At 34.3% G+C, this 10,187-nt stretch overlaps 3 protein-coding genes across 5 annotated transcripts in view; 2 read left to right on the top strand and 1 right to left on the bottom strand.

The window, feature by feature from the left end:
- Nucleotides 1-682: 682 nt before the first annotated feature.
- Naa35 (N-alpha-acetyltransferase 35) lies at nt 683-7,126 on the bottom strand. Of its 2 annotated transcripts, none has more exons than XM_018035710.2 (11): nt 6,978-7,126; nt 4,517-4,607; nt 4,268-4,329; nt 3,518-4,053; nt 3,244-3,436; nt 2,990-3,171; nt 2,586-2,918; nt 2,126-2,518; nt 1,880-2,053; nt 1,692-1,808; nt 683-1,612 (listed from the first exon to the last, which is right to left on the bottom strand). In XM_018035710.2, exons 1-11 carry the CDS (start codon nt 7,030-7,032, stop codon nt 1,472-1,474), a joined length of 2,277 nt encoding a protein of 758 aa, XP_017891199.1. In that variant the 5' UTR covers nt 7,033-7,126; the 3' UTR covers nt 683-1,471. The 2 variants fall into 2 exon arrangements, with proteins under 2 accessions (XP_017891199.1, XP_017891200.1); XM_018035711.2 differs by lacking the exon at nt 6,978-7,126 and adding an exon at nt 5,678-5,696.
- A 243-nt stretch (nt 7,127-7,369) lies between these two features.
- LOC108631640 (putative malate dehydrogenase, mitochondrial) lies at nt 7,370-10,088 on the top strand. 2 transcript variants are annotated; one of them, XR_003389967.1, is made up of 4 exons: nt 7,370-8,162; nt 8,267-8,650; nt 8,736-9,788; nt 9,856-10,088. XR_003389967.1 is itself a non-coding variant. In XM_026818967.1 (3 exons), the coding sequence occupies exons 1-3, from the start codon at nt 7,755-7,757 to the stop codon at nt 9,108-9,110; spliced, it is 1,167 nt and encodes a 388-aa protein (XP_026674768.1). In that variant the 5' UTR covers nt 7,370-7,754; the 3' UTR covers nt 9,111-10,088. The 2 variants fall into 2 exon arrangements, 1 of the variants encoding a protein (XP_026674768.1); XM_026818967.1 differs by having other exon boundaries at nt 8,736-10,088.
- Lnpk (zinc-ribbon metal-binding protein lunapark) overlaps nt 10,062-10,187 on the top strand; it is a 2,814-nt gene continuing 2,688 nt past the window's right edge. The window contains exon 1 of the mRNA XM_018035540.2: nt 10,062-10,088. Coding sequence (XP_017891029.1) covers nt 10,062-10,088 — 27 coding nt within the window. The remainder of the gene's footprint in view (nt 10,089-10,187) is intronic.

The following is a 10,187-nucleotide window of genomic DNA, read 5'->3' on the forward strand; positions in this document are numbered from 1 at the left end:
CTATAATTTCTTTGAATTATACGAGCTTTTCCGTCATAATCAAGACGTTCCATCATTTCTTCATACGTTTCGTACGGTTTCGATGTAACGTATTTGTCCGATTCGCCCGATATAAAGCAGTCAGCTCTGGACGAGGAGAAAAGCATAAATCAACAAAGAACATATGCAAAAAATATCTTATTATGGTGGAAAGGACTTGAAAAGTTTTTTTAAAGCAAAGAGTAAAAAGCCTCATATACCGCCACATCTGCGTTGGATGGTTGCATGGTGTTTGGGTACATACATCTGCCCAAGCAATGTATTGCACTTTTCTACTACATTTCTGTTTTAATGATTGTCTTAGTGGACCTGTTTGAGACTCGGCATTTAAATATTCTACGCCGGTAATTTTGTGCTTCCATCCTCCCAAGTAGGGTTTCTTTATTTTTCGATCCTCCACTTGTACGAAACGGCAACAAACTGTTCTCACCATTTTTATGCACTTTCAACTAATAAAACATCAAATTAAAATGTTTTTAATTAGGATCGTAGAAAATTATTTCATTCGGATTTAATAAATAAAGAATTGAATGTTGAATATAGTACCGAGCTGGGAGTGTGCTTTTCATTTTTTATCAAACAGATATACAATACATGTGATACGAAGTTCAGTAAAATGATCAATTGAATAGACAATTTAGAGTATCTTGGATTATCATCTTTATTAGACATACATCGCTTTTTCACATAAAGTTGATGATTTACAAGTATTTTATTCTTCAGTTATTAATTTTACATTGAAATTTAGTGTTTCAATTTAATATTACAATGTTCGTGTCTGTACACATACACAGAATTTAGTGAGATATAAATTATAACTATGCCCGTGTAGAATGTAGAGAATATACGTGTTACACGTAAATAATCTAGATAAAATATGATCGATGAAATTGCGGAAATTGTTATTGCAAAAAAATTGTTGTCGGACCGTGTGTTTCATAGCTTAAGCCTGTGATATACCCAAAATGTTGCAGATGTCTCACTAACAAGAAGTGTTAACAATTTCATGGATAAGATGCGTTACTATACAACATTTCGAGACTATACACTCTGTACTTTATTTTTATTTACATTTCACAAAAATCTCTGAAAAGTTCACGAACCTTCTCTCAAATGATTGACGCATTCATTCTCTATCCACATGAACTCACTTAAAACATATATATATTTATGATAAACTATATACAAATATCATGTTTCCTCCTCATAGAAATTTATCCAGAAAATATGCTTGACAAATAATACATATCTGTACAATGAAGGATGTATCTTTAATAAAAACAAAGAAGAGAGGGAAGAGCAGTGAAAGTTGTATTAAAAGAAAAAAAAGGCATGGAAAGGCAACGGCACAAAAATATTTTTTTGCACGACTAAAGCTAGAATAAATAATATGTCATTTTATAGCGCGATGTGATGGCCATTTACAGATGACTTAGGTCAGTTTTATCAGTGGGAAATGTTGATGACACGAGAAATCGAATACTGGAGGTTCTTTGGAATCCTTTTTATGACCATCAGCGAGTAATTTTAAAACGACGAAATTTGTTTTGGCCACTTTCAATAAATCATTGATCTGTAAATCAAACGATACAAATCAGCGAAAAAATTTTAACGTAAGCACATACTCCGCTGCGCATAGATATTTGTAATACCTCGTTTATAGTACTAGCATTCGGTGAATAAAGAGACAACGCTCGTTCCAACATATTTCTAGCTTGATGAAAATGACGCCAACCGGCTACGTACAGTACTTCACTAGTGATCTTCCCCTAAGAAATTTGAAATTAAAAAAAAGATATTCCTCCATATTAAAAGAAAGTGATAGGATAATTACACTTACGTTTCTTTTATGCATTTGCGCGTTAGTCATATCTAAAAATTCCTGATAATGTACTGGCGGTGGCGTCAGTAACGAAGAAAACGGTAATAACCTGTGCTCGTATCGAACTCGTTCCGAATCGAATTGCGTTTCAGGAAGTGGTATTTTACCATCCATACGAAAACCAACTAAAGCCTTAAAATAAATAGCGTAAGTATACTATCGTAGCAATCTTTTTGTACAACACTTCATACATGTGAAACTTACTTTATAATATCCCCCACATATATTTTGCATGGCTTGATACATTAACATTTCTAAATTGTACGGTCTTGTGGTCGATTTCTTTTTCTTATTCTTCGCGCTCTTCTTACTACCTCTACCCTTATGTGTATCATTATGCACATCCTGTTCCATTAAGAATGTATTTGCCCTTGTTATAGCCGACACAAGCCATCCGTAAAGGAACTCGTACAAGTACCAAAATATATAATGATATTCATGCACTGAATACAATTCTAGCTCGAAGCCGCTTAACAAGTACATGACCATAACTCGTAGCGTATGGTACAAAATCCACGTTCCAAAACAAGCTAAATGTGTCCTCGGAGGCTCACTTTTTAATGACAACGTGTGTAAGAATCCATCGACTCTTTCAGCCTGTTTAAATTGAAAAATAATATCGAGTTTTTCAAACACTGTACGTCGTAAAAAAAATTAAGCTTACTTCGTCCTGTAAAGTCGCGAACTCGCCCAACATATATGCCAGTTTATCTCTCTGTCTTGCTCTGTTATGACCAGTAAGTTGAAGCAAACGGCTGAAAACGCCTACGCAATGAGACATGAAACTGTCAACGTATTCTTTTGCCTGATGGTTCTGAAGCATTGTGCTCTTTGGCATTAGAACCGGAGGCGCTATGAAATTTCGCGCTGCGTCTTTCAAAACGTCAGCGAAATGTTGTATACCAAATACCCGATATGTTGTGGATACATAAACTATTTGCAACATTGATCTAGATAATATACATGGGCCTTGCCGTGAGAATTCTAAAAAAAAGTCCTAAAAAGAAATCAGTGTATTTGGAATTTATATCAAATGTTTCTATTAACCTACAGTAAACATTTGCTTACCAAAGCCGCGTGAAATCCGTTTTGATTAGTAATCATAGTGACTGTTCTAAACCTATTTAATAATTCATCCAAATATTTTAAAGCCTCTATTCTTGGCTTTATTTTTGCATACCGTGGGAACGTTGGTGGTAACAATCTTTGATTTACCATAGGGTCGAATCCCATAATATTTGGATAGTTTGCTACGATTATTATAATGCAAAATGTATCCGAGATTCATATAAATCTGGAAATGACTATAAAAAAAGACTTACATATTTCGTCAGCATTTTCTCCACGATTTACTGTTTTAATCATAATTTGTATCATACAAGAGCATCTTGATAATAATGTATGGCAATCGCTTAAATTTTGTTGCAGCTGTTCCTTTTTTCCCATTAATGACAAAATTTGATAAAACATTTTGGTGAATCTAATTCTGGCATACAGTGCCAACCTATCGCTATACTACAAAAAAGAATAATTTAATCTATTACTTATATCCATTGCAACTTACATAAATTTTATGTGTTAAAAATATACACGTACTTTTTCCTCCGACACTACATGATTCGGTTTTATTCTATTCTTTTTAGGTAGTTCATCTTCTACTTCTCTTAACATAGATATAATTTTTTGTTCTGTAATATCCAATTGCAATTTATAACCATATGTAACACTCTGGAAATCTTCTTCCTCAAAGACTAATGCTTTATTAATGCAGTCTTTAATTATTTCAATTATCTTATATACAGCATAGCAAAATATTTTCAGTGGTTTATCAATTATTTGATTGGGCTGATGAAGATACAAGTTAGTGAAGACTGTTTGGGCTAAACTGTGACCCTCAAGCCAGGACACTATGCAGGCATACGTGGAATCTATTATTCCTATAACTTCTGATGGAGTTAGATTGTCCAATTTGATTGCACCAGAGTCAACAGCCTGTATAAAAGTACATGGTTTGTTGTTGCTCCTATTACATAGCATACCAACATCCATTTTTGGATCCATCATTTCAATTGCAGACATCGCCTCAAATAATCCAAACATGTCATCTCTTAATAATTCACCCAATTCCAATTCTATATGAACATAAAAATGAAATATTTCAATGATACAATTGTTGCATTTATCAATCGGTACCTGCAAGTACTAACAGAATGAACTGTTTATGTACAGGAACAAAATCACATTGATTATAGAACAAGACGAAAAAGTGTGAGAAAAGAGGAAAAAAACTAAAACGAAAATTAAGTTAGAGTTTGCAAAAAAGGAAATTAGTTTCAAAATAAGCACCTGTAATAGCTTCGAAAAATTCTTGGGTAATATCCACCCAATTGCAAGTGACTACGACGAATCTGCAATGTAAATAGACGTATGAATTAAAAAATATCGCCAAGGATCACGGATGATGTTATGCGTTAGGTTATTTTCCCGATGTGCCTAAATCAAAGTTATGGCATGCTCTCTAATATATTTTCATCTAACTGAACATTGTTTATAGACGACTTCTCCTTATTGTAATTAACACGTATCGTAACTCACTCTGATTCTTTATCTTCGCCCATGTCAACCGAAATTTGTTCTTCCACCATAGTCGCCATTCTTGCAGACTGACCTGTCACATTCAACGGCGCTACCAACAATAGAAATCTGTCTTATATTCTTCTGGCCAAAAATAAACCACAATAAGTTTTATCCTCGCCAAGTAATTTATAGTTTTGTAATTAATAGATATGTATAAACTTACGGCTCTTAATGATTAAACGAAATAAGTACCGGTATCATTCATAAGAATTGTACATGCAATGAACGAAATAAAAGGAGATGAATTGGTACTGCTCAAATGAAATGGGTTTAGGAACGCAGGTGATTTCAAACTATTCGAATTTGTGACACTTTCTGTTTCTGTTACACGAATCCTCAGAATCAGATGTTTTAATTCGTCAATTTCATAAGCATCTTCCTTGTATATTTTCTCACAAATTTGGTATCAAATGAGAGACAAGGTAGGTGGAAGTAAAATACTTCGAGAAAAATATTCTTTTGGAATTTCAAAGGATTCACGTAAATGATATGTTGTTTCCAGGAGCTTTTGAAAGAACTGAAAACACTTCGAGAACTGCAACTTCAATTACAGCAGTTTTATACTTTGTTACGATTAGTGAGGGCCGATTTAGAAAATATGATACGCAACTTCAATGAGTTAAATAATAAATAACTTCGTTTTTGTTATTGCATATTCGTAACAATCTTTGATCAGCCATATAAGCAAGAGACAAGTTCATCCAGATACGCAAATAATAGTCATAGTGCATATTCGACATTTCTTTAAATATATGTATATTTGAATAGGATTGCAAAATGGCAACGAATACTCTTGGGAATCCCAATGAAGCAAGCCCAATCCCATCGACTTCACGAAGAAAATCTTTGTACGTACAAGATACACCATCTTCTAATTTGTTAGAAAACAATGATGAGACTGAAAGAGCAATTATACGTAATGAGTTAACTGCCTCTACAACATCAACAGAAAAAACAAGTCTGAATAACACTAGAAAATCATTAGGCTTAAGCTTCTTGACCAAAGTATCATCACCTGAGATACAGGAGCGTATAACTGAATGTGTAAAACTTAATGCTGAAAACAAAATTAATGTAAAAAATGCATTTTCTCTTAAAATGATTGACTTTATGACTTACATGGTGAAGAAGGATGACACTAACATGTGTAATCTCCAAGTGGCTAGTGTATCCCTAGATGTGAGTACTACAATCTATAGTTATCGTGTAGATGGTGTTCATACAGAAATAATAAAAATAGCTGGTGGACTCAACAAGAAAGGAAATGAATGCATGGATAATAATGTGAATCCAGAAAATGGAGCACGTGAGTCACAAAACAATGAAAAGAAAAAGAAAAAGAGGAACAGACAAAAAATCTTAAGTACAGTCAATAGCTTAAAAGGAACTGTTAATAGTTTCAAGCCTGCGTTACATATAATGGAAAATGAGGATACACAAACTACTGATGCTCTGTACCAAGTAATGTTACCAAATCATGTAAATTCTAGATACTGTTTGCATTTCTGCAATGATGTTATCTTGGATACTGTAGAAAATAAAATGGAAGATGAGACGACAGAAGTGACTATTCCAATGATAAAAAATTTTTCTGATTTAAAAATTTGTCCACCCTTGGCTGATTTTGAGTTCCTTAAGTACTCAGATGATGAACGTGAAGAAAACAATGGTACACAATTAAATATGGATACTGGAGACAAATTTAAGTTTGATTTGGATGCTAGCTTGCCACCTGATGATGAAGTTTGCGATGATGCAAGTTATGTGAATATTCCTTTGGATACAAGCAACAGACAAGCAGATGATGGAGAAGATACTGATGTGCATGTCGAAGCACAAAGGCCAGTGAAAAAAATTGTAGACTTATGTGAAGTCGTATCTAGTAATGTTATGGCAGCACCATCAGAATATTCTTTTATTCCAAAGAGCTCTAATTTGCATTGGGCAGGTCCCTCTCATTGGAAAGTAAGGAATTTAACAAGAATTGAAGGTAGCAAAATTGAAGGAGCATGTCAACAAGAGCCGGTAAGAAAGAGAAAGGAAGTAGAGCTATGCTTTGACGGTACTGCACTAGAAGCAGTTGCGCCGAAATTCACTAAAGGTAGATGTATAACACTAAATGCAACTAAGTTAAAATGGACGGAAGAAGCTCTCATATTGCCACGAGATATGTGTTATGATATTGCAAATGCTAGCAAGTTATACCTTCATGAATTGATAACTGTACGTCCAAGAGAGGGGAATGATTTAAATGTTACTCACATTTCTGATCAGCTGGTAGATTATGATTATAATAATGAACACGATGCATCGTACTGTCCTAATCTACCCAATGAAGATTACGAAGAAGATGAAGAAGCCAATAATGGAAATGAATGTAATGTTGGAAGTGAAGATGCTAATCCAGAGGAGCTATTACCTTTCACAGGTGAAAATTTAGTAGCTGTTCCTAAATTAACAAGTAAGGTAGCCATTGCGTATAGTACTCGAGCGAAGAAACTTGATATGCGTCAACTGAAAAAAGCTATTTGCAAAATGCTTGATAACAATAATAATAACAAAGAAAATGTAAGTACAGAGAATACAGAGAATGTAAGTATAGAGAATACAGGGGCCCAAGAAAAAGATAAAAGGCAAAATGAACGTTTTAGCGAAGTTTACAAAAAATTGCCAGAGACATTGACAACGAGCAATGCTGAAGCTTTAAGTTTTCCGATAGGTTTTGTATCATTGCTACACATAGCAAATGAAAAAAATTTAGAATTAGAATCCGTTGAAGAAATGTCTGATATCGTTATAAGAAAATGCTAAGTGATGTTTAATACAGCCGCTGCGAATACACTGTCCATTTTTAATGAAGTGTACATAAGATCTTTTCGTACATATGCACAAATAACTTTAATATACATAAATTAACTTCTACTTTCCATTTCGTATAATTCTTATAAGTATCCTCCAGTCGCAAAATATGAAATCCATTTTTTGTCAGTTGCAGTAGTGGTGAATCAAAGAATAACAGGTAGGATCATCGAAACTAAGTGTACAATGTATTTGCATGATATCATTCAATTGTTCAATACACATATATTTTAATTAGTCAATGTATACTTTTAATTAGTAACATAACCATTCTGTAAACCTCATCTTATGAAGACACTAAAAAATTATCGTGAATGATTCATACAAATGTTTAAACATGATTGGAACGTCACGATATCTTTTACAGCCTATTGGGAGATGCATTTCACGCCGATTTTACAGAAGCATTTCAAATATGCCGATCGATGACGAAAAAGCAAAATATGCAAAAGACACAGGAAGTGAACAAAAGTCAGAAACCGAGACCGCCGCTAAGTCTGAATTTAAAGATTACGATTCCTTTCTGCCAGATCGCAAAGGCGACATAAAAGTTTGCATGATTGGTGGAAGTGACTCGTTAATTTACGCGGCCGTTCTTTTGAAACAATCACGCCTGATAAAAAGAATACATGTAGTAGACACAAAAGGTTCGTTTGCTAATGCAGTTTTGGATGCTAACCACATCGATACGTCGCCTCGTATAAAATGTTACAAGAAAAATCATTTGAAGCACGCCCTCAAAGAAGTACGACTACATTATTCTAGTTCTGAAATTTAATACGCACTTAGAATATTCCAGGTAGTAATATTGCAACATCATCGTACAGTTTGAATCGATATTATCTACAGATAAATATTATCGCGTTGATGGATGAGATAAATTTTAAATTTGACCTGAGTCCTGCCGCTCAATTTGAAGCTGTATCGGCGTACGTGTGCGAGATGGCTGAACAAATAGCACAATTGAGCTCAGAATCTTTAGTAGCCGTTTTTGTACGACCAGTCACGTTCACGCTTCCCATTGTTTCGGAAATTTATAAGCTCGCAGGATGGTGGGACCCAGACAGAATTATTGGTTCCATCGCGCTCGATCGTATGCGAATGGAAGCAATAACAGCAAATTTAATGGATTTAAATCCTGCTTTTCTATCGGTGCCGATGGTTGGCGGAGCAGATACGAATACTGTCGTTCCTCTTTTGTCACGCGCCACACCGATCAATCGGTTCACGAATGTACGATTTCCTTTATTGCACTATCTAATCGAACAATGAAGTGTTCCATCCATTTTTTAATGTTTCACATTTATAATTCGCGTAGGCGCAACAAAATATGCTGTTGCAGTCATTGCGTAATGCGGACAGAGAGATGGTAAATATCGAGTCCAAAGGACCAACGTTGTCCGATGGTGCAGCCGCCGTTAAATTAATTCTCGCACTCGCTGGTGGACTTAGCGGATACAAAAATATTATTTCCTCTGCTTACGTGCGATCGAACGTTATGCCTGTATGCCGATATTTTACGAGTGAATTGCAATTTGGTCCAGGCGGGGTGCAAAAAAATTTCGGTTTACCTAAAATGTCAGCTTCGGAAGTAATGCATGTCGAACAATCGATTCCTCTTATCAACGAGTACATTAGCCTCGCAACGAAAGCAATTCATTATAATAGGCATATCACGCTGAAAAATGTATGAATTAATCCTATCTGAAAATGACTAATCTTTTATTAGAAGTCAATGACACAATAAAATTAACAGCTATTGAATACATATTCATCATAATATTAACGTAAATTTGGTTTAAAAGAAAGTCCACTGTGTTTATCGTTGCAAATATATTCGCTACCTTTTCCATATTCAATAAAAATAATGCGGACGTATTGATCAAGTCATCGAGTCAATGCGTCATCAGTCCTATTTATACGTGGGTTTTTTAAATAGTTATGGATTAAATATACCGGATTATAGGGATTATCTTTATAAATATGATATATCGTTTTCAATTAAATGTAAATATATATAATGCAATTGTAGCGTTCATTATTTTATATTTCTTATCGTCGAGAGGGAATAAGCGCTCGTTTATACCAGTTTATACAAAATCGTATTTCTACAGTATGTGTCATCGCTTACACTTCAGTTTGATTTGCAGTTTCAAACAGGACGGTTATTTTAATTCTCCCTAAACTCCGATGAGCAAAAATAAAAAGTATAATTGACGTAGCTCAACTGTACGTTGTTTTAATTATAGATAATGCTATGTTTTATTTGAATTAAAGAAGACAAATGAAAACGATTCTCGACATCTGTTGATTCAATACGTGTTGTACATAGTGCGGAGTGCGGATCTGCGTATATTGTGCGAGCGAAAATGTAATGTTCATATTATCTAAAAGTGATGACGAATTATTTAGTGTTACTGCACAATGAATGTTTATAGACGATTAGATCTATAAATATCGGAACAAAACTTGGAGGGATTTAAATTTGGGTCGAGTGCACGTAGATACCGTTGAATACCGCCCGGCTAGGCTATTTTAAAATTGCACGAATCTCTTATTTTGAAATCTTACGTATCAACTACTTTACCTACGTTGATTGAACGGCTTGTTGTTCAGTTGGAAAAGTGATTAAAATTTCAACAACATGGGAATGATATTGTCGAAATTTCGTGTAAGTCTAAGTTAATAGTAGTAAATGTTGTAAATGTTTCATGATTTTGAGGTTAACGCTCATAGGAAATGTATTCTTTATTTATTTTTAAGAATGATC

Source organism: Ceratina calcarata, unplaced genomic scaffold (genome assembly GCF_001652005.2).
Source record: "Ceratina calcarata isolate Rehan_Ccalc_2016 unplaced genomic scaffold, ASM165200v1 scaffold92.2, whole genome shotgun sequence".
Classification (NCBI taxonomy): Eukaryota; Metazoa; Arthropoda; class Insecta; order Hymenoptera; family Apidae; genus Ceratina; species Ceratina calcarata.